The sequence below is a fragment of the Theropithecus gelada genome, chromosome 11, assembly GCF_003255815.1.
Source record: "Theropithecus gelada isolate Dixy chromosome 11, Tgel_1.0, whole genome shotgun sequence".
Taxonomy (NCBI): domain Eukaryota; kingdom Metazoa; phylum Chordata; class Mammalia; order Primates; family Cercopithecidae; genus Theropithecus; species Theropithecus gelada.
Window position 1 is genome coordinate 55199861 of NC_037679.1, and position 24526 is coordinate 55224386.

The following is a 24526-nucleotide window of genomic DNA, read 5'->3' on the forward strand; positions in this document are numbered from 1 at the left end:
CACAGCTTTCCCCTACTCTGCCCTCTCCCGGAGCGCTATCTCCAGGCTCCCACCCCAACCCCCTGGGCTGTACCCCTATTGCCCCCCTTCCGAGGCTGTACCCCAGGTTCCCGTCCCTCACTCCCAAACACTCCGGGCGCCCTCACCCCACCACCCCTTGACCCGCTTCCACATAACCACGTGATCGACACAGCTCACTTTGCTCTCTCGGGGTGACCAAACTTCAGTTTCCTTATCTGAAAAGTAGGGACACTAGTCTCCATCTCGTTTACTCAGGACGGGACAAGACGACCAAAAAAGAGAGGATTCCTCATCAGGTTTACTACTCATTGGCATTCTTGCAATGCTTACCGCCCCGGTTGCTGTGGTTGAGGGAGGAGAGCAAAGGGCAGCGGCTGCGAGCGCCCGCCCCCGCCCCACCCTCCCCGCCCCGGGCGGCGCAGGCTGCGGTTTTTCGTCCTCCACTGAGTCCTGCCAGTGGCCGGAGCCCGGTGGCCTCCCGGAGACCCTCGGGGCACGGGGACATGGCAGGCGGCCACAGCCTCCTGCTGGAGAACGCGCAGCAAGTGGTGCTGGTGTGCTCTCGCGGTGAGCGCTTCCTGGCGCGGGATGCGCTGCGCAGCCTGGCGGTGCTGGAGGGCGCCAGCCTGGTGGTGGGCAAGTAAGTGGCCGGGCGCGTAGGGTGGGGGCCGCCACGGGCGGAGCTGGCCTCTCTTCCTCTCACTGTGCGCTCTGAAGGGAAACAACGCCGTGAAAGCGTCCCTGCACAGAGACACATGGGCAAGCCAGCCTTTGGGGCACCTGTTGCTAACACGCTCTGCTGCTTGGGGTTGTCATTCCGTTTAAAGAGCTCAGAGAGGAACATCCCATTGGAACGCATCGGGGTCCTGCCTCTGCTGATAAAATATCACTGTCCAACCATCAGAAGGGGTTGAGGTCCTCCCCAGTGCTTCTTAAAGGGAGGCCAGGAGACCATGTTTGTCAGGGTGGCCTGTGGTTATTTTATTCTTACGCCAGATTTCTGATTCCACCTGCGTCCCCAACTCCCTGTCCCTAGAATTTTAGAATCAGCATCACTGGGGCTGGAGTTCTGAGACCTGAATTTTTCAAAAGTACCTTTCACATTCCCCTGGTCTCGTACACTAAAGCTTTAGAAACACAGAGAACATGTAGACGATAATGGCCCTGAGTGATAATAAATCAAGATTTGGCTATCAGAAAACAAGATATTTCTCTTACTCTTCTGAACTTCCTGCCAGATGTGAATAAAAGAACAAAGTTTGAGGGCGACTTAGGGTAGCAAGGGAAGTTGGATGAGAATTCGAATCTAAAGGGCCCTACGGAGCCACAATTGCACACCATGAATGAGTCTCACAAACTGACCACGGCTTATCTGACGCAGTTTAGGATTGTGCAAGAGTCCAGCTTTTGAGGTACTGTGGGTTGGTTTAATTTTATTTATTTATTTATTTTCGAGATGGAAACTCACTGTGTCGCCCAAACTGGAGTGCAGCGGCGCGATCTCAGCTCACTGCAACCTCCGTCTCCTGGGTTCAAGCGATTCTCCTGGCTCAGCCTCCTGAGTAGCTGGAATTACAGCAGCCGCACCATCATGACCGGCTAATTTTTGTACTTTTAGTAGGGAGGGGGTCTCACGATGTTGCCAAACTGGTCTCTAACTCTTGACCTCAAATTATTTACCCGCCTCAACCTCCCAAAGCGCTGGGATTACAGGCATGAGCCACTGCGCCCAGCCTGTATATACATACATATATATATATATATATATATATATATATATATATATATATATATATATATATTTTGAGACAGGTTCTAGCTCTGTCGCCCAGGTTGGAGAGCAGTGGCATGATCTTGGCTCCACCTCCAAGGCTCAACTGCAACCTCCACCTCCCAGGCTCAAGCCATCCTCCCAGCTCAGCTTCCCGAGTAGCTGGGACTACAGGCGCGGGCCACCACGCAAGGCTAATTTTTGTATTCTCTGTAGAGACAGCGTCTCGCCGTGTTGCCCAGGCTGTTCTCGAACTCCTGGGCCCAAGCCATCCACCTGGTTTGGCCTCCCAGTGCTGGGATTACAGGCATGAGCCACCACGCCCAGACTGATTGGTTTATTTTTAATTAATAAAGGGATGAAAATATTCCCAATTTACTATAAAAATATTATTTAAAATTTTGCTTAGAAAGTTGAAAAATATCTACCTGGGTTGGAACTGGAGTATCTTATAAAAATTACATCAGTGCAGCCGAGTGCGGTGACTCATGCCTGTAACCCCAGCACTTTGGGAGGCCGAGGCAGGTGGATCACCTGAGGTCGGGAGCGTGAGACCAGCCTGGCCAGCATGGTGAAAGCCGGTCTCTACTAAAAATACAAACAGTAGCTGGGCGTGGCGGTGCACGTCTGTAGTCCCAGCCACTCCGGTGGCTGAGGCAGGAGAACCGTTTGAACCGGGAGGCGGAGGTTGCAGTAAGCTGAGATTGCACCACTGCACTCCAGCCTAGGGGACAGAGTGAGACTCCGTCTCAAAAATAAATAAATAACTAAAATTATACTAATGCACCAACATGAAGTCTCGGGTTCCAAGACATGTTCTATGTTCACATCAAAACCACAAAATGTAGGGAAAGAAAAAGAAAGGAATTGATGTGTGGTCTGGCAGGTGGGGCTTTTTCATTCCAGTCTGCTACATTGTTCTCAGAGTTTGTTGGATTTATTACATGGAAATAAATTTATAAGAATATCAAGAACTTTCCCATTCAAATATGATTAGCTCAGTACAGGATGGTGCTGTTTTTATTTTCACTTACTATCATCACTGTCTTATATATCAAGTTGGTACAAAAATCAAGTATAGAATTGGAATAATTATCTGGTGATTCATGGTGCTTTGACATATATCTCCCACCTTCATTATCTGAATATTTTAAGGTAAAAGTGCTTTCAGGGTGAATTATTTGGGTGATTGTCTTAAATTGTCACATCACTTCCCTTATGCAGAACCTGTGTGTTCAAAGACAACTTGATCCAGCTTTTCTTTTGGTAGACAAGAAGAACACAGGCTGTGAGTGTGAGTGTGTGGTGGGGAGGAGTACTGATTAAAAGCACAGAGAAGTGGAAGAAAGTTCCATTTCAAAGCCCAGAAATGGATGGATTTTAACTGTGTGTTATTTTTTTTTCAACAAGTATATACATACCATGGTGTGTACTGATTAGAATGAATCTCAGTGAGATCAACTAATAGTCAATCCCCTATAAGCTATAGATATATAAAATGAGTCCTGGAAAAGAATATGGTTTGAGGGGCACCAGAAACTCCCCCTTCCTAAAAATAAATATCTCAGTGATTGTCCGCCACAGGGTGTAAATACCACCATTGTATTCATTCATTTAGGTCTCTAAAGGTATCTCATTCTTAAATTAAGTTTTCTCTCTCTCTCTCTCTCTCTCTCTCTCTCTCTCTCTCTCTCTCTCTCGTTCTGTGTGTGTGTGTGTGTGTGTGTGTGTGTGTGTGTGTGTGTGTGTGTTTGTAGGCTGTAGTTAATCTTGAAGAGGCTCCCAGGTGTGGAAAAGAAGCACAAACTGTCAGTAATACGTATCTTTATAATTTTAATGGCTACCTTAAAAAAAAACACTTTTGGGGGAATGCTTTTTGTTAGTTTCCTTCAATAACTGTCCTCATTATGTCTTCAACAAAGGATATAAACCTTTGTTCAAACATAGGTAGGACTCCACCAATGAATGAGAGAACCACACTGTCGAAAGGTAGATAAGCATGGGATTAGTGGGGTCAGGAAGAGGATCCAGTGCCCTTGAAATTCCCCTCCTGCACAGAAGGAGAATGTTAGAGATTTATTTCTTAGGTCTGACTTTGTTAAAACAACCTCTCTTAAAGCAGTGTCAGTCATTAACTCTTTGCATAAGAGCATTATCTTTGTTCTTTCCCATTTAAGGGTCAATTTCTAGTCCTGCTGGTCCTTTCCACCACCAGATTCACTGCACACTGGGTAGATTATGTAACTGGGCCAGATAAAAGCTGTTAGTGATGAAGAATTGTATTAATCAGGATACTAAATTCTATTTCAAGACTTAATTTCTTATTCCACCCTAAGTTTATCCTCCCCATGCCCCCATAATCGTTATTTCTTTTCCTATCGTAACATTTTCTCTTTCCATCCAGTTTCTTCTGCTCCTCCACTCTTACATTTTGTTAGGTTACCCCAACCACTTCTGCCCCAGTTCTGAATCCCTTATCCTAACTGCTTTTCACAACACATTCCAGCTCTCAGGTTAATAGCCCTGATTCTCCATGTTGGAAACACGAATTTGCTGTAAGTGACCAAGACCTAAATTAACAGTGGCTGAAACAAGATGGAAATATATTTCTCTCCTATGTGAAAATCCAGACATAGGAAATGCAGGGCTAGTTGATTGCAGTATTCCATGGGGTCCTCAGGAGCCAGGGCCCTGCTGCCTTGCTCTCCCATCCATGGCCCACTTTCTTACACTCACTCCATGACCCAAGATGGCCACCCTATCTCTAGTTATGGTGTCTGCGTTCCAGTCAGTAAGAATAGGAAGAGAAGACAATCCTACTAACTAGACCTTAGTCTCGTAGCCACATCTGGCTAGTGGGAGACGGAGAAATGTAGTCTAGATTTTGGGTCGTCATGTGTCCAGCTAAAATTTAGGGCTTTACTAGTGTAAAAAAAAAGAGAATACTGATCTTGGGGAACAAATGGCAATTGTCTGCTACATATGTTTGATGTTTAAAGTTTTTTTAATTGTAAATTTTCATGGTACATAGTAGGTATATATATATGGGGTACATGAGTTATTTTAAAACAGCCATACAATGTGTAATAATTATATCAGGGCAAATGGGGTTTCCATCATCTCAAGCATTCATCATTTCTTGGTTTCACAAACATTCCAGTCGTACTCCCCCAGTTTTTCTAACATGTGCAACATATTATTGCTGATTGTATCCACCCTTTTGTGATGTCAAATACTAGGTCTTATTCACTGTATCTAACCATATTTTTCTAGCAACTAGCAATCCTCATTTTTCTCTTCTCGCCTTATATTCTTCCCAGCCTCTGGTAACCATCATTTTACTCTCTGTCTCCATGAGCTCAATTGTTTTCATTTTTAGCTCCCACAAATGAATGAGAATATGCTAAGTTTTCTTTCTGTGCCTGGCTTATTTCACTTAACATAGTATCCTCCAGTTCTATCCATGTTGTTGCACATGACAGAATCTCACTCTTTTTTTATGGCTGAATAGTACTCCATTGTGCATATGTACTACATTTTCTTTATCCATTCATCTGTGGGTGGGCACTTAGTGTACTTCCAAATCTTGGCTATTGTGAATAGTGCTGCAATTAATATGGGATGCAGATATCTCTTTAATATACTGACTTCCTTTCTTTTGCATATAGACCTACCAGTGGGATTGCTGGATCATATGGTAGCTCTATTTTTAGTTTTTGAGGAGCTTTCATACTGTTCTCCATAGTAGCTGTACTAATTTACATTTCCAACAGTGTACGAAGGTTCCTCTTTCTCCACATGCTCGCCAGCATTTGTTATTGCCTGTCTTTTGGATAAAAGCCATTTTAACTGGGGTAAGATGATCTCTCATTGTGGTTTTGTTTGCATTTCTCTGATGATCATTGATGTTGAGCACCTTTTCTTATACCTGTTTACCATTTGTATCTCTTCTTTTGAAAAATGTCTATTCAGATCTTTCGTCAATTTCTTAATCAGATTATTAGGTTTTTTCCTATTGAGCTGTTTGAGCTCCTTATATATTCTGGTTATTAATCCCTTGTCAATTGGATAGTTTGCAAATTATTTTCTCCCATTCTGTGGGTTGTCTCTTCACATTGTTGATTATTTTCTTTGCTGTACAGAAAGAAGCCTTTTAACTTGATGTGATCCCATTTGTCCATTTTTGGCTTGGTTGCCTGTTCTTGTGGGGTATCCCTCAAGAAATTGTTGCCTGAACCAATGTCCTGGAGAGTTTTCCCAATGTCTTCTTTGAGTAGTTTCATAGTTTAAAGTCTTAGATTTAACCCATTTAGATTTTATTTCATTCTTTTGCATATGGATAGCCAGTTTCCCTAGCACCATTTATTGAAGAGACTGTCTTTCCCCTGATGTATATTCTTGGCATTTTTGCTGAAAATGAGTTCACTGTAGATGTATGAACTTATTTCTGGGTTCTCTATTCTGTTCCATTGGTCTATGTGTCTGTGTTTTATGCCAGTACCATGCTGTTTTGGTTACTATAGCTCTGTAGTATAATTTGAAGTCAGGTAATGTGATTCCTCCAGTTTTGTTCATTTTGCTGAAGATAGCGTTGGCCAATCTGGGTCTTTTATGGTTGTCTTGAACATGGCTAGAGATACTTTTCCAAAGACTCAGGTTCAAGATAGAAACACAGTAAATGTTGACTAATTAACACCAAAGGATCTGAAATCATATTTTAAGTCACTCATCAGATTTCTAACAAGATTTCTCCAAATTTAGTAACTACTTCTTGATTTTTCTTCAGAGATGGGTTTATAAGAGCTATTGGTCCTGCTGATGTTATTCGAAGACAGTTTTCTGGAGAAACTTTTGAAGAAATAATTGACTGCTCTGGGAAATGTATTCTACCAGGTATTTGCCTCTTTTTCAGTAAAGGTCTACAAGTAGCTTTAACAGTAGCTCCTGAAATGTAAAGAGGAAGAGTAACAGCTTATTTTAAAGTCTCAAAATAATATTTAAAAAATCATAGTTCCATGTATTGAATTTCTATTATTGATTGTCTAGCTGCTTTCAAACATGGTTTCACCTTGAATCCTTATAACTTCCCTGTGTGGGAGGTATCATTATCTATACTTTACAGTTTAGAAAATTGAAGGCTAAGGGTGAAATATGTTACCCAAGGTTCCTAAATAGGAAAAAGGCAACCTAGGAATCAAGCCCATTCATTAGACTCCACTTCTTCCCACTCACATGCTGAATAGAAACCAGCTGTGTTGTGTTTAGGTTCAAAAACAGTCAAAAGAACTTTATTAATCCATAGGAGCAGTTGCATAGGAGTAGTTCCAATGGCATAGGGGAGGCTAACAAGGCAGCTGCTGTCTCTACTACCAGAAATACTCTAAATTTGTATAGGGTGTGAAACAAAGGATCCCGCTCTGGGCAGAAGAAGAAAAAAAAGTGCTAGAGCTTTCACTGCAGTTCACTTGTATCTTTAATGATTGACAACAGAATCAGTTTATTAACCATCATCTCCTACATTAACTATGTTGTATGACTTCATGTAATCATCCAAAACAAGTTTCACAAACTTTGAGTTCTACAGAAACAAAAGGGCTTCATATTTATATTTTATTTTTATATAAAATTTTTATGCTTTTAGATGTTTATTGTACACATCTGACAGAGCTTCTATCTGATGTATTTTCATTTGTTTGTTTATTTTGAGACAGAGTCTCATTGTGTCACCAAGGCTGGAGTGCAGTGGCATGATCTTGGCTAACTGCAACATCCACCTCCCAGATTCAAGCAATTCTTGTGCCTCAGTCTCCTAAGTAGCTGGATTCCAGGCATGCACCACCATGCCTGGCTAATTTTTGTATTTTTAGTAGCAACAAGGTTTCACCATGTTGGTCAGGCTGGTCTCGAACTCCTAACCTCAAGTGATCTGCTGATCTCAGTCTCCCAAAGTGCTGGTATTATAGGCATGAGCCACCACGCCTGGCCTTCCTTATGATTCTTGAGGGTTAGGAGACAAAGTCAGGGTGAAATGTTACGAAAAAGAGGAATATAGCAGAAAACAATCTGAGTAGGGGCTTTTGATTTTAGTCCAATCAGAGCCAATAATGAGTCATTTAATCCATAAGATATCTAAAATATTTTGGAAAGAAACACTTTGCTGAACTGTACCTGGATAAACAACAGTTTCAAGTGATTGCTTTACAGTTTCTCCTTAATTAAAATACATTTCTTTCTTGAAGATAGATTCATCTTTCTGATTTCATATTTTCCCCTCTCAGAGTTGCAGGGGGAGGGGATTGTAGTATTATGTTTTCATATCCAGATTATTCCTTGTGATAAGGTTCATGGTTTTGCTTAACTAGGGGGCTTGACAACCTGATGTCAAAGTTTATTTGGGCCAGGTGTAGTGGCTGATGCTTGTAATCCCAGCACTTTGGGAGGCCAAGTCAGGTCGATCATTGGAGGCTGAGGCGGGCAGATCGTTTGAGACCAGGAGTTCAAGACCAGTGTAGGCAACATGGTAAATATTAGCCTGTGTGGTGGTGCACATCTATAGTCCCAGCTACTAGGGAGGCTGAGGTGGGAGGACTGCTTGAGCCTGGGAGGTCAAGGCTGTAGGGAGCCATGGGTGTGCCACTGCACTCCAGCCTGGGTGAGAGTGAGAACCTTTCTCAAAAATAAATAAATACATAAATAAATAATAAAATAAAATAAAACGAAAGCTAATTTGGTGAGCATGGACTTACTGAGCAAAAGGAGCTGTATTTCTGTAAGGGATATTTTCATCGTGTTGCATCCCCTCCTTCATTAAAGCTTTCTAGACCAGCCACACCACAGGGCAGTCTTCTTTTCTCTCTGTCAGGGGAACCAGACAGACAAATTCTTCCTTTCATGTTCCTTCAAAATGGATGGCTACCATCACGCCTCCCCAGAGCAGCAGGGTGTAGTGCTGCTGTTTGCCTGCTGTCTAAGTGTTCTCTATTTCTTAATTGTAAGATAACTTGATTTGTTGATTACAGGTTTGGTGGATGCGCACACACATCCAGTATGGGCTGGTGAAAGAGTTCACGAATTTGCAATGAAGGTAACTGCAACAAATCATGGCAAATCAAAATAAAGCACACATATGAAGTCTTTTGCTGAAGAGTTAGCAGGCTATCAAGCTTTGCAACATATGTCAACATATTTTTAATGGATATTTTTACTTGCTCGGGCATGGGAAACAAATGACAACAAAACTTATTTATATCTGCCCCATATCATTGTATTATACACAGGGCTCTTCCTGCCCACTAATGTCTCCCTCTCTTTCCTTCCACACATTCCCCTTCCAAATCACTATCTCTAGTAGCCTTTGAAAGGGCTCCAAGGAATAGTTTGAAAATCGCCATTCATTGGAGTAAAGCTTGGAAAAATATGTTACTAATCACAAAAATAAAATGTCTTATATTTTTCTCTTTTTCAGAAAACTGAGACTTATTAAGAATCACAAAATGTAATCTGCGTTAGTCATATATCAGCTGTAGCCAACTTCTAAATCCCTGGTTGGAGCAATTTTCACATGTGTTTTAAAAAAAGAAAGAAAAAAAAAATGTGCCTCCTGGCAGCTAAACTGGCTTATTTCAGGAAAAGAAAAAAAAAAATTATTTTCTTCAGATATCATGTACCTTCTTCAACAAACTAGAGCTGTTTTTAAGACTGTTTTGTTAAATCACAGAATTTCAGAGCCAAAAGCAGTCCAATCCTCATTGTACAGATGGAGAAAGAGATTTACAGTCCAGTCCTCTCATTGTGCAGATAGAGACAGCCGGGTCTAGAGAAGGGAAGAGTGTTGACTAGGGCCACCAGATGGAGGATGGCAGAACCCAGATGAAAACTCTGGCCAGGAGACCCCAGGCCTGCATCCTTTCTCTGCACCATACTCCTTGCTGCCCAGAGCAACTGGAGCCCAGTGGGACCCCAGAAAGAGCCTCTTTGAGTGACAAAGGTCAAGCTCCAAACTCTGATGGCCAAATATTGAGACAAGGAGACTTCCCGGGGCCGCTTTAGTGGAGATCTGAATAATTGCAATGGGGTTCCCTGCAACTCCTGAATTGCCTAAGCTTTGTTTTCTCAAACAAGCTGAGGGATGGAGGGAGGGCTGATACTTAGCAAGTACACATTGTGGGCTGATTGACTTGTTAAAATATTGCAATACTCCTGTGCCAGGTTATTTTTGTTGTTGTTGTTTGTTTTGTTTTTGTTTTTGTTTGTTTTTTTGAGACAGGGTCTTGCTCTGTCACCCAGGCTGGAGTGCAGTGACCCGAACTCCACTCCCTGCAACCTCCACCTTCCGGGTTCAAGCGATTCTCCTGTCTCAGCCTCCCGAGTAGCAGGGGCTACAGGTGCTCACCACCACAATCAGCTAATTTTTGTATTTTTAGTAGAGACGGGGTTTCACCATGTTGGTCAGGCTGGTCTTGAACTCCTGACCTCTGATCTGCCCACCTCGGCCTCCCAAAGTGCTGGGATTACAAGTGTGAGCCACCGCGCCCGGCCTGTGCCAGTTTTTAATTGCCACTGCCCTGAGATCCCAACAGGCCACCCACCACATCTCCCATCTCTACCACTCCAGTGTCTTCCCCAGACCTCTTTGGGGCTCCCCACAATCCAGTGTCTGGCAGACTAGGGGCTTCCAGGACTGTGTATCCCAGCACTTTTCTAATCCGATGGATTGGTGCCTGTGCCATATGGCTTCTTAGTCATTACATAATATTGCCCCTGGAGGTAGATTCTTCAGACCTCCCTGCAACTTCCTTGCATTTGCCTGCCTAAAGGTGAGGCGTGTGTTCAGTTGGCAGGGGCCACCTACATGGAAATTCACCAGGCCGGAGGAGGGATCCACTTCACCGTGGAGCGCACGCGCCAAGCCTCAGAGGAGGAGCTGTTCCGCTCCTTTCAGCAGCGTCTCCAGTGCATGATGAGGGCTGGCACCACGCTGGTGGAGTGCAAGAGCGGATATGGCCTCGACCTGGAGACCGAGCTCAAGATGCTGCGCGTGATTGAGCGCGCCAGGCGGGAGCTGGACATCGGCATCTCGGCTACATACTGCGGGGCTCATTCAGTGCCTAAGTAATCTTAGCCAGTGGGGACCGGGGTTTCACTCAGAGCATTGAAAATGAGCCCCGGGGGTGGAGGTGCATTAGCACTTTAGCTCTTGCAGGGAGATGGGTAGAAGTCTTTGGAAAGACCTGATTCTAATGGCCACTTATCCCGCAGACTCGGTTTTAGGAAGGCGATCCCTTGGCCTCATCAGTCTGCTGCTCCTTTAATTATGATAGAAAAGCTGTTTCAAGCTCTTTGGGTTAAGAAAAAGAAATGGCCCCTTGTAGGTGTTTTAAAATTACACATATTAATTTGAATAATTTCCCATGATAATTAATTAGCATTTCTAAAAGCACTTTAGAAATTAATAGTAACACTCTTTAGGAGGTAGTTCAAACCTCGTGGTCTAGGTGACTCAAAGGGGTTCGTTTTTGTTCATCTGTTTGCTTTCTTAACAGCAAACATTTTTGTTTTGTTGTTGTAAATGATTTTTAGCCTTCCCCTTTATCTAAAAGTTCCTCCTACATGGCCTTACCGTAGAGAACTCTGTTCCTTTCTGCACTTGCATTTTACTTGTCCAGAGTTCCTTTGGGTCCTGAAATTTCTAAATAGGAAGGCTCATGGTTCCAACAGCCAATTGAACTATCTAAAAGAAACCCAGGACTTGAACATGCATAAGGTGCCTCCAAAGTCTTAGTGCGGTCTTAAGCACTGATAACTTAGATATATAAATACAATACTACAGACTTACAATCATTGTTTAAAAATCTAATTGTTTGCCGGCGCGGTGGCTCAAGCCTGTAATCCCAGCACTTTGGGAGGCCGAGATGGGCGGATCACTAGGTCAGGAGATCAAGACCATCCTGGCTAACACGGTGAAACCCCGTTTCTACTAAAAAATACAAAAAACTAGCCGGGCGAGGTGGCGGGCGCCTGTAGTCCCAGCTACTCGGGAGGCTGAGGCAGGAGAATGGCGTAAACCCGGGAGGCAGAGCTTGCAGTGAGCTGAGATCCGGCCACTGCACTCCAGCCTGGGCGACAGAGCGAGACTCCGTCTCAGAGGAAAAAAAAAAAAATCTAATTGTTTAAATTTCTTTTACATTTATCTGATTTTGGAAACTTTGGAAAATAAATTTATTTTTTAGGCCAGGTGCAGTGGCTCACACCTATAATCCCAGCACTATGGGAGGCCAAGGCAGGTGGATCACTTGAGCTCAGGAGTTTAAGAACAGCCTGGCCAACATGCTGAAACCCCATCTCTACTAAAAATACAAAAATTAGCCAGGCGCGGTGGCCCATGCCTGTAATCCCAGCTACTCAGGAGGCTGAGGCACAAGAATCGCTTGAGCCGGGGAGGCGGAGGTTGCAGTGAGTGGAGATTGTGGCACTATACTCCAGCCTGGGCGACAGAGTGCGACTCTATCTCAAAAAAAAAATGTCTTTTTAAATTGACAAATAATATATTATTGTGTAGAGTATGTTGTTTTAAAATATGTATACATTGTGAAATGGCTAAATCAAGCTAATTAATATATGCATTACCTCATATTTACCACTTTTTGTGGTGAGAACACTTAAAATCTATTTTTTAACAATTTTTAAGAAAACAATACATTGCTATTAGCTATAGTCACTGTGTAACGGAAAAATATAAATATTTAATGTTAATAAAAATTAACCCTTCATGTTAATTATCATCTTCGATCAGAGGAACTAAAAAAGTAACATCAAAATTTATTTTTCAAAATTCACAAAACTAGTTATGTGGAAAAGAAACATAAATATTTAATATTTCCAGTGATCTTTATTGTAAGTTTTTAGCATTTATATTTCTGAAATTATTAAAGCTTAAAATTTCACTGAGACTCTTGAGACATTCTCTATAGAAAACAGTAGATTTTTTTTTTCCAAACAGAATATACAGTGTATAACAGTCTGCTTTCTTTTTCAGTAGAAAATAGTGTGGCATGGTGGAAAAGTCTCAGTTTGAAGTGATGCCAGACCTGGGTTTGAATCCAGCTTGGCTACTTCCAGCTGGGTGATTTTGAGGTCATGACTTAACTTTTCTGAACATGAATTACCCATCTGTGAAACAGAGCTAAACGCCACCCTATTCTATATGATTGTCTTGAGAATTAAAAATAACTTGGTAGGCTGGGCATGGTGGCACACGCCTGTAATCCCAGCACTTTGGGAGGCCGAGGTGGGTGGATCACCTGAGGTCAGAAATTCGAGACCAGCTTGACCAACACAGAGAAACCCCATCTCTACTAAAAATACAAAATTAGCCGGGCATGGTGGCACGTTCTTGTAATCCCAGCTACTCTAGACCGAGGCAAGAGAATCTCTTGAACCCGGGAGGTGGAAGTTGCAGTGAGCCGAGATCATGCCATTGCACTCCAGCCTGCGCAACAGGAGCGAAACTCCGTCTCAAAAAGAAAGAAAGAAAGAAAGAAAGAAAGAAAGAAAGAAAGAAAGAACTTCTGTAAGTGTCTGTCTCTCACAGTCCACCTCTACCCACCTACCCAAATGGTTTTGCTGAGTGAGAGCCCTCTGTGTGCCAAATATAGGGCTAAAGTTTCACAAAAATTTTCTTCATCTGCCAATGAGCCTCTGAGGTCTGCATCTTGATTCCCATTGGTAAAACCTGCGCTCAAATAACAGCTAAAGAGCATCTCCTAAGTTATGTGACCACTATGTGGTAGAACTCTGTGTCTACCTGACTCTAAAAGCCCAGGCTTTTCTAACATATAACTACTGCAGAACTTTATTTTATCTACTCTTCTTATTATTAATTTTTTTTTAGAGACAGAGTCTTGTTCTGTTGCCCATGCTGGAGTGCAGTGGTGCAGTCATAGCTCACTGCAGCCTCAAACTCCTGGGCTCAAGCAATCCTCTTGCGACAGCCTCCCCAGTTGCTGGGATTATAGGCATGAGGTACCATGCCCAACTCCACCAGAATTTGAGAGAATTTCAGAGCCTCGTACTATCCCTCTTCCCCATGTCCCCAGATGGTGAGGCAGAAAGTCTAAGGCAAGTGCTTCAGGAAACATTGTGGAGGAAGAAAAAGGCAGGGTGATAACTGGGCTCAGGTAAGGGGACCACAGGTAGGTTATCAGGGGGAGTATCCAGGATGACCTCTGAGTGTCCTTTACAGGAAGATTATACCTTTTTTTTTTTTCTTTTGGAGACAGAGTCTTGCTCTGTCGCCCAGGCTGGAGTGCAGTAGTGTGATGGATCTCAGCTCACTGCAACCTCCACCTCCCTGGTTCAAGCAATTCTCTTGCCTCAGCCTCCTGAGTAACTAGGATTACAGGCACATGCCACCACGCCCGGATAATTGTTCTATTTTTAGTAGAGGGTTTTTGCCATTTTGGCCAGGCTGGTCTCGAACTCCTGACCTCAAGTTATCTGCCCATCTTGGCCTCCCAAAGTGCTGGTATTACAGGCATGAGTCACCGCACCCAACCAAATTAAGCTTTTCAACCAGGTAGCCTTGCTGGCATCCCCAAAGGTAACACAGGTCTGCCAGAATGGATGAACTATTTGAGTCTCTGTGTAGAGGGCCAGTGCATACAGAAGTCTTGTCAATACCTCCACTATGTAAACATGGCCCAATAGTTAAGAGCCCAGAGTCATAGCTTTGAGTCTTTCTCTACCTTTCTGAGGCTTGAAGTCATTTACCTCTACTGCTCCTCAGGTTCTTCAAATGCCAGATAACCCTATCCTTTTGTTTTTTGTTTTTAATATTTGCCCATGTCAATCTCATTTTCTTCCCCCAGAGGAAAAACTGCTACTGAAGCTGCTGATGATATCATCAATAACCACCTCCCAAAGCTGAAGGAACTTGGCAGAAATGGGGAAATACACGTGGACAATATCGACGTATTTTGTGAGGAAGGTGTCTTTGATCTCGATTCCACCAGAAGGATTCTTCAACGTGGAAAAGACATAGGGTTACAGATTAACTTCCATGGGGATGAACTCCACCCAATGAAGGCTGCTGAGGTGTGGCTGACTTTTAGTTTTCCCCTCATCAACATTCATTCTTGCACATTCATGCTATGGGAAACTTAATTAGTTTCTTCAAAGCCCTCTGAAAAGATACTGAATGGGGAAATTTGTTTGAACAATGTACAGATTGGTCTGGTTGAGACTTGAAAACCCTGACCTCTATTAAAAACTTACTTTTTTGCTGATCATTTACTTTCATTATCATCCACTGGTGTATTAATAGAAAAAGAACTGGCCGGGCACAGTGGCTCACGTGAGCCTGTAATCCCAGCACTTTGGGTGGCTGAGGTGGGCTGATCACGAGGTCAGGAGATTGAGACCAGCCTGGCTAACACGGTGAAACCCCATATCTACTAAAAATACAAAAAATTAGCCAGGCATGGTGGCATGCGCCTGTAATCCCAGCTACTCGGGGAGGCTGAGGCAGGAGAATCGCTTGAACCCGGAGGCAGAGGTTGCAGTGAGCCAAGGTCGCACCACTGCACTCCAGCCTGGGGGACAGAGCGAGACTCCATCTCCAAAAAAAAAAAAAAAGAAAAGAAAAGAAAAAGAATTACCTCAGTGATCTCTTTTACTAAATTTCTAATGTATTTTTCTTAGCACACAAAGCCACACTGGCACAGTATATTAATTTCACTTGGACCTTTTCAGATCTTTCTGTGGCAGCATCCAAATCATTTTAGTGGAGCACACCAAAAATAGCCACAGGATGATTTTCAAATTCATATATCTTTGCTCAAATTAATTCATTTATTCATCCTTTCAACAAATATTTGAATGAATACTGTGTGCCAGGCACTGTTCTAGGCATTGAGAATTCAGCAGTAAGACAAAGTCCCTGCAGTCCTGAGTCTAGGCTTCTCTCCTCTAAAGCCTTAGACCTAAATAAACAACTGCCCTTGGAGCTTAAAGACAGATATAGATACCCCACCTGCACGCCTCTCAACTGCATTATATCCAGCTTGATCTCTTAGCATTGTTTCCAAGTCTTGTCCCGTTTTCTGCTTCAGTGAATGACACCATCACCTGTCTGTTGCTTAAGTCAAAATCTTGGATATCATTTTGACTGCTGCCTCTCCCTCACCTACCACGTTTCGTCCAACCACCAATTCCTCCCAATTCTCCCAAATAGCTCTAGATCCCCTTCTCTCACCTTTGATCCATAGAATTTTCTGTTTCAGAAAATGTCTGAAGGATTTGTGTTTAAGAATAGTTTTTGAAGTAGCCCACTAGCTAATTTTCAAATGAATGCCCATTACAAACCCTTCACCCATTTGGGGGATTGGGTTTACAACAGTTGGTTGGCAAGAAATCTTAATAATAAAACGCCGTTTCTCTTTATGGGAAAAACAATTTACGCCGGGCTTGGTGGCTCATGCCTGTAATCTTAGCACTTTGGGAGGCCAAGGCAGGTGGATCACGAGGTCAAGAGATCGAGACCATCCTGGCCAACATGGGGAAACCCCATCTCTACTAAAAAGACAAACATTAGCTGGGCATGGTGGCACGCGCCTGTGGTCCTTGCTTCTCGGGAGGCTAGAGGGGAGAATCGCTTGAATCCAGGAGGCGGAAGTTGCAGTGAACCGAGATCGCGCCACTGCACCCAGCCTGGCTACAGAGCAAGACTCTGTCTCAGAAAACAAACAAACGAACAAACAAAAAATAATTTAATGGAACTTCATCGATTCATTGTTGCTGTTTGTTAAATCTTTCCCTCTCTGCCCATTCTCCTTAGCTTGGGGCTGAACTGGGAGCGCAGGCAATCAGCCACCTGGAAGAAGTGAGTGATGAAGGCATTGTTGCCATGGCAACGGCCAGGTGCTCTGCCGTCCTTCTGCCCACCACAGCGTACATGCTGAGGTAAGGTCGTTTCTCACCCCAGACCCAAGAGCTGCAAGTACAAGCTGTAAAGACACAGACGTCCAAAGTGCCCAGACATTATTTCACTGCCATTACAAATCCCTTAAAAATGCAGATGAAGAAAACTCAGTTAATGAAGATGCCAGCCCTGGACTGATGTTCGTAAATGAATTTCCCTGAGGAAGGAACTTAGACCCAGATTGCCTTTGTGTGGTAGGATTATTGAGGAAGATGGAGCTTTCTTTTTCTTTTTTTTCCCATGGATTTTGGAATTTTCCAATTAAAAATAATTACTATGCATTATTTTTATAATTAGTAAATAATGAAATAGGTGCAATGCTTTTAAATATATGCATAAGATGTTAAAGATATTTAGCAGTATTCAGAATCTGCATGAGCTGTTTTCTAAAGGGATGTTAGTGGGTACCATAATTGTCACAAATCTTCATAAATCCTGGGGGTGGGAGGAAAGAGAAGACATATATTTTGTAAAATCTCCCCAGATATTTTGCTGTATGCTGCCTATGAATTGAATATACTTAGTTCATCTGTTATTACTGTTGCTCTGATTCTAACTAATATGAGATCCGATGTCTTCTGACCCTTCCCATTGTACCACTTACTTATATGATATCCGAGTTTGTGGTCTGGGAGGCCAGCAGTCAAGAGGAAGTTTATCTTCTCTTAGGACTAGGTGCTTTCTGTGTAGCTAGGATATGTGGTCTTTTGCATGGGGAGTGATTCTGCAGTTAAGACAGTGGTTCTCAACCCCAGGGTAATTTTGTCCCTCAGGGGACACTTGGCAATGTCTGGCGACATCTCTAGTTATCACAACTAGGATGCTACTGGCATCTAGTGAGTAGAGGCCAAGGTTGCTGCTAAACATTCCTCATTGCACAGAACAGCTACCCAAAACAAAGAATTATCCAGCCCAAGACATGAATTGTGCTGAGGTTAGGTAAGACCAGGCTCCGAGTAACTTTTAGAAGGGTGAAGAAAGGAATACTTCAGTTCTTTTCTCAAATCTACTATAATTTTATATGCACATATATGATATTATACATTTTTATTATTATTACTATTCTCTTAATTTAAAGAGTAAACACAATGTAAACTACAATCAGGAAATATCAATAACTGTTCTTGGTATGACCAATGTCTTATGCATTTCAAGTGTCATCAGTCTAAGTCATCAATCAATATTTATCTCCACCATCCAAGAAATAAGTTTTGTTTTTTTGTTTTTTTTTTTTGTTGGGAAAAAAAGGCTTTCTTCGGCTGGGCACAGTGGCTCACTCCTGTAATCCCAATACTTTTGGGAAGCCAGGGTGGACAGATCACTTCAGGCCAGGAGTTCAAGACCAGACTGGCCAACATGGTGAAACTCCATCTCTACTAAAAATACAAAAATTAGCCAGGCATGGTGGCACGTGCCTGTAGTCCCAACTACTAGGGAGGCTGAGGCAGGAGAATCGCTTGAACCCAGGAGGGAGAGGTTGTAGGGAGCCAAGATCATACCACTGCACTCCAGCCTGGGCAACAGAGTGAGTGAGACTTCATCTCAAAAAAAAGGCTTTCTTTAACTGGTCTTGAATCTCTTGACATGGAGCAAAAGCGTAAGACTTTGTGGTACTGGAGGGCAATTCAGCATTAAAAGTCTGAACCTTGTTCCTATGCCAGCAGAGGCTGTCATCTGCCATTGCCACAGACAGGTTTAGCCTCCTGTTAGGACCACAAGGGCAGTCGAAGTGAAGGCCACACTCTGCTTTCTGGCTTCTCGTTTCTGTATTTTTCTGATCTCTGCATCAGGAGAGACCAGCAGGGCCCCCTGCTCTCCCCTGAACCCTCTCTTGACTCTCATTTCCAGAGTAATCATTGCCTTATGCTACTTAAGGACTTGCTTTAATCATGTATTTTATGTATATTTGCATGTAATATTTAAATGTATTCAGGAAATAGTCACCTTGGTTTTTATGGAGCGCCCTTAATACTTTTACAGCCTCACTTTATTCTCTTTTACCCCTAAGTATTTATGGAAGGGGAGGAGGGACATTCAAATGACCTGCAGGGACATTTGAAGCTGTACCCTTTCCTCACTCTGTCTCTGCTTCACTCACCTTCTCTCATACATTGTTGAAAAACATTTTAAGTGGTCCTACAAATGATCGATCATAGACTGGGAGTGATTCTAGGGCAAAAATCATCTCTGCTGGACTCTTTCTCTATTGCAGCAGTTATTCCCAAATTAAATCTGTCCTCATTGCTTTAACGAGCTTTCAGGCTTTGCTTTTTTTTGATGTAACACTTTTGAGATATGTCCTAAAGAACAAAGAATATTTCACCAGGGAGGTCAAGGAGATGCCTAATTCAGGAAGAAGTATAAACATTTTACACACTAAATTCTTGGGCCTTCAAGATTTTAAAGGACCTACAAAGATGTTTGAGGCAAAAAAAAAAAAAAAAAAAACCAAAAAAGAGGGGTAAGGGAGAGAAATGCATAGGAAATTACAAAATGGAGCTAATAAAAATAGCATATTGTGGCCTGGCACAGTGGCTCATGCCTGTAATCCCAGCATTTTGGGAGGCCAAGATGGGTGGATCACCTGAAGTCAGGAGTTTGAGACCAGCCTAGCCACCATGGTGAAACCCCATTTCTACTAAAAATACAAAAATTAGCCAGGCATGGTGGCGGGCACCTGTAGTCCCAACTACTTGGGAGGCTGAGGCAGGAGAATCGCTTGAACTCAGGAGGCGGAAGTTGGAGTGAGCCAAGATCATGCCACTACACTCCAGCCTGGGCAAGAGACCGAGATTCTATCTCAAAAAAAAAAAAAAGCACAGTGTAACCTCACTTATTATTTAATTTGGGAGTCACCAAAAGAGCTTACTAAATTTCAAAACCATTTGTAAGTTATATTTTCCTCCCTTTGCAAGAATGCCTTAATATGTAAGATGGATGAGATAAACGATCATTAATTAAAAGTTAGGCGTATCTAATTTCAAAAGTAGAATGATAAAAATCAGGAGTCCTGGAATTATATATGTAACTCTACCACTAATTATTTAATCTTGAGCTTCTGCTTCTTCTTCCAGAATATGAAGGCGTTGACTGTCTCAAGTTCTCTTCTGTTCTGAACAGCTATTTTACAAAAGTTCCCATTCTAGAGACTGACATATTTTTTTCCTCGCCTTAGACTGAAACAACCTCGAGCCAGGAAGATGTTAGATGAAGGAGTAATAGTTGCTCTGGGAAGTGATTTCAATCCCAATGCATATTGCTTTTCAATGGTAATTATTTTTTTCATGTGCCTTTCTGAGCAGACTATCTACCAAGCATATAAATAATTTAAAAATATTTCACTAGCTGTTAAAACAGTGTTAAAAATCTAAAAATACTTTCTGTGAAACAAGAAAAAAAGGAGTAGACAGCAGTGTAATTGGATTTTTCTGTCCCAGATAAATGCCTGCAGGCATAGAGAGAGGAGAGAAGCTTCTACATGCATTATTTTCTGATTCAGCTTTGAGCATTGTGGTTTTACAATAACCCATTTCCTTTCTCCAGAGAATAGCAAAAACTCCAAGAGGTCTTAGTTAGTAAGGGTGGAAGTGAACTTCATTGTGTGCAGTAAGTGGTCTTGAAAAGTTGTCAATAAATATTAAATACACAATCCCTTTAATAAAGTAATCTTTTCCAAAGTATAAGAACCTTTATGTATAAACTTCGATTTTTCCCATTGCAATTGAGCCAATTCCTCCTATACCTTTAACTGCCTCTGTTTGTTGTGCTGTGTTGAGAAATGTTTTAAATTGCAGTGCCATATGTCACTTTCCTCCAACACTTTTCTCTTCCTGCCTTAGCCAATGGTCATGCATCTGGCCTGTGTAAACATGAGAATGTCCATGCCTGAGGCCTTGGCTGCTGCCACCATCAATGCAGCTTATGCACTGGGAAAGTCTCACACACACGGATCGTTGGAAGTTGGCAAACAGGGAGATCTCATTATCATCAATTCATCCCGGTGAGTGTGCTCCCAACTTAGTGTGCTCCCGAATGATCGATCATAGACTGGGAGTGAGTCTAGGGAGTGAGTCTAATAATCTCTGCTGGACTCTTTCTCTATTGCAGCAGTTATTCCCAAATTAAATCTATCCTCATTGCTTTAACGAGCTTTCTGGCTTTGTTTATTTTTGATGTAACACTTTTACCATATGTCCTGAAGAATAAAGAATATTTCACCAGGGAAATATTTTATATTGTGCCCACTGAAGTATAGAGATGAGGCCTAAATCCCTTTTCCACTAATTATTAGTGTCAGACTCTGTGTGGACTCAGATACTAGCCAGTCCCCTCTATGTTGACCCCTTTCCAATGAGCAAATCTACTGACAGGCCCTCAACGACAGGGCGGATCAAGTTTTCAAGATCTCTTCATCTGTCTGGTATCTTTTGTAGATTTCCAGGTTTCTGCTCTGTTTACCTGGACTTTGGCCGGGTTGTGCCCTCTGGCGTGTGTTTGTGTTTTTCTGCTCAGCTTCTGATTTTCAACTAGCTCCCAACTCTGGCTTGTCACCCTGGTTCTGATTCATTCCCTCTCTGATTTCTCATGCCGACTGGATCCCAAAAGCTTAAACTTAGTTTTCCTGTTCCTGGTGGCTTATCACTCACCCACCCACAGTCTGTTGCCACCTGGGCCTCCAGGGTGATATTAGTCTGTTGTCACACTACTAATAAAGACATACCCGAGACCAGGTAATTTATAAAGGAAAGAGGTTTAATTGACTCACAGTTCTACAGGACTGGGGAGGCCTCCCAATCATGGCGGAAAGCAAAGGAGGAGCAATGTCACGTCTTAAATGGCAGCAGGCAAGAGAGCGTGTGCAGGGGAACTCCCATTTATAAAAACATCAAATCTTGTGAGATTTATTCACTATCACGAGAACAGCATGGGAAAGACCTACCCCCATGATTCAATTACCTCCCACCGGGTCCCTCCCACAATGTGGGAATGATGGAAGCTACAATTCAAAATGAGATTTGGGTGGGGACAGAGCAGCCAAACCATATCAGGGTCTTACTGTTCCAGATCTACAAGCCGTAAATCCTATGGCTACTTGACTCTTACAAGCCCATTGCAGCCCTTGAACCTCATGTCCTCCAGAGACACCTGCTTTAAAATTCTCTCCATGATCAGAAACCACTCCCTGTATTGAATATAATGCTGATGGTGACATTTATGTATAACTTAATGAAGCAAATATTTTAAGATCAAGTACTTAAATGATATTATTAAATAATGTTTGATTTGCCATAGACCAGTTAGTTATGTACTGTTTTTTAGAAAGCCCAAATACCATTGACTAGGTGTAAATAAATGTGTAGGGAATGCATTTTAAAATTAGCATTTATTGATAAAGTAATAATTTTTACTTGCGCACATTGAAGTAATTTTTTTTTTTTCTAGATGGGAGCATTTGATTTACCAGTTCGGAGGCCATCATGAATTAATTGAATATGTTATAGCTAAAGGAAAAGTCATCTATAAAACAAGATAGATTTGAAAAGAAAAGATTTTTTGCCTATATGAAATAAGTCAATATAGTTATATTAAAAGTTAAAACACCTTAATATTTACCAGAATTATATCACTTAAACCTAAATGTACTTCAATGTCTTTTTAAGTCACTCAAAAAACCCCAGGGATAGATTTATTTTCATTTAACACATGCATTTGACATATAAACAGGTAAACCTATTGTGATTAAAATCACAAAACATCCAATTATTTCACAAATATTAGTTACAAATATTCTGTAGATTAATAGGATGGGGTATCACAAAAATGCCTTTGTGGGGAAAAGTAGGCTTGACTTAAAATTTCCATTTTGTGTCTGTATTTCACGTTTCAGTTTTTAAACTATATTTAGTGAACATTGGGGAACGGAAAGAAATCTAAGTGATACACCCCAATGAAGCTAAAATACAGCCTTCTGTTAAGCAAATAGTATTTCCTTTCCCCAAATAGTTTATTTTCTAGATGCTTTTCAAATGAATTAATGTCCTCTGATGAAGAGTGTCCTTCCATTTCTAAGGTCTTCTCAATCTCAGCAACAGAGCTTCCCGGCAGCGTTCAAGACACATCATTTAATACACAGGCATAGGGACCTTCCTGAAATGGATGCATTTTTTCTAACTACAATCATGTAAATTTTTTTTGAAATTTAAAACATTGTTGATTCTTCACATTACAATTGGGTAAAACACATTTTACAACTCTCAATAAACGTTTGCTCTCGCTCTTAATGTTGTTGTTTCCTTTCAGCCTGGAAGTAGATCAGCAGCGTTGTCTACTCGAGTGTTTTAGGAAATTACAAGATTATTTGTAAAGAGTGGATAATTATTTACATATAAATGGGTGTTTTTAAAAGCTATGTGAGTTGATTTGAAATCTTTTTAAATGTTTCAGTCATCTTTATAATCACAACTGCATTACCAAACTTGGTAAGAAATGATATGAGAAGTAAAGATTGACTCTCCAAATGATCACTAATGTCAGGTTAATAGAGCCTGAATGAAAGAGGCTTTGCTCTAGTCAATATAAAGCAATTCAAAATGCCCCTCATTGGAAGATTAAGGGTAACACTGCATATTGTTGTCATCACGATGGGGTCTCTGGAGCTCTGAACCTCATGCGATTGTTTAAGAAGTCTTGACACAGTGTGAGGGGCACACAGTTCCTGTGTGTGATGGCTCCCTTGTGACCAGTCACCTAGGCACTGTGAGCATTTGGGATGCAGGAGATAGACATAAGGCCAAAACTGAATGTTAGGTCTGCTCTTCCCTGGAACTTAAGCAACACAAGACTAGCTTCTTCTGTTGAAGAAACAAGGAGGAGAAGCACATCTGATTTTTCATCTAGCAGGCACTCACTTTAAACAAATAGCATTCATGCCTTTTTTGAATGAAGGCAGAAGACGACATCTACCCTAAACTGCCCTAGTCCTCCCAGGCCAGTGTGCTGCAAGCCGGTGCAACTCACGGGAATTCACTAGGAATGCAGAACCTCTGGTTGGACCCAGACCTGTTGAGTCGGAATCTGCGTCCTAACAAGCCCCGGGTGATTCACATACACTTTAAGGTCTGAGCAGCTCTGAGTTCTAAGCCCTAGTCACACCAATCTTCACACTGTTCCTTAGGGGACAGTGAGCTGCTCAGGGCCGTGCAGCATGGTTCCGTCTGCCCAGAATGCTTTCCTTCTCTTACTTACATGGGAATTGGAGCTGGATCCCCTCCCCACATTACCACATCTCTATGATAGCCTTTAAAGCATTGTAATTTAACTGTCTTTTCTATTTTAGACTAATGAAGTCTACCCTCTGGGTTGAAACTAATGTTCTCCAACTATTTTTTCGGTATATTTTCAATGTTTACACTTAATAAATTAATACTGTTAACAAAAGTAAGCAAAAAGGCAAAATGGGCCGGGAGCGGTGGCTCATGCCTGTTATCCCAGCACTTTGGGAGGCCAAGGTGTGTGGATTCCCTGAGGTCAGGAGTTCGAGACGAGCCTGACCAACATAGTGAACCCATGTATCTACTAAAATTACGAAAATTAGCCGGGTGTGATGGCGCATGCCTGTAATTCCAGCTACTCGGTAGGCTGAGCCAGGAGAATTGCTTGAATGCGGGAGGCAGAAGTTTGCAGTGAGCTAAGATAGCACTTTTGCACTACAGCCTGGGTGACAGATCCAAGACTCCATCTCAAAATAAAGCAAAATG

General features: G+C 42.2%; 1 protein-coding gene across 1 annotated transcript; it reads left to right on the top strand.

Annotated features, from left to right (window-relative positions):
* The first annotated feature begins 424 nt into the window (after nt 1-424).
* Nucleotides 425-23050, top strand: AMDHD1 (amidohydrolase domain containing 1). The gene is made up of 9 exons (XM_025402599.1): nt 425-661; nt 6579-6685; nt 8812-8876; nt 10626-10903; nt 14659-14884; nt 16626-16750; nt 19945-20038; nt 20609-20769; nt 22212-23050. The coding sequence occupies exons 1-9, from the start codon at nt 525-527 to the stop codon at nt 22300-22302; spliced, it is 1284 nt and encodes a 427-aa protein (XP_025258384.1). The 5' UTR covers nt 425-524; the 3' UTR covers nt 22303-23050.
* The last annotated feature ends 1476 nt before the right edge of the window (nt 23051-24526 follow it).

Coding starts and splice junctions, on each gene's coding strand:
- AMDHD1 (XM_025402599.1), top strand. CDS start 525: ATGGCAGGCGGCCACAGCCTCCTGCTGGAGAACGCGCAGCAAGTGGTG. Junction 6,686..8,811: donor TGGGAAATGTATTCTACCAG/GTATTTGCCTCT, acceptor TGTTGATTACAG/GTTTGGTGGATGCGCACACA. Junction 20,770..22,211: donor ATTATCATCAATTCATCCCG/GTGAGTGTGCTC, acceptor TTTTTTTTCTAG/ATGGGAGCATTTGATTTACC.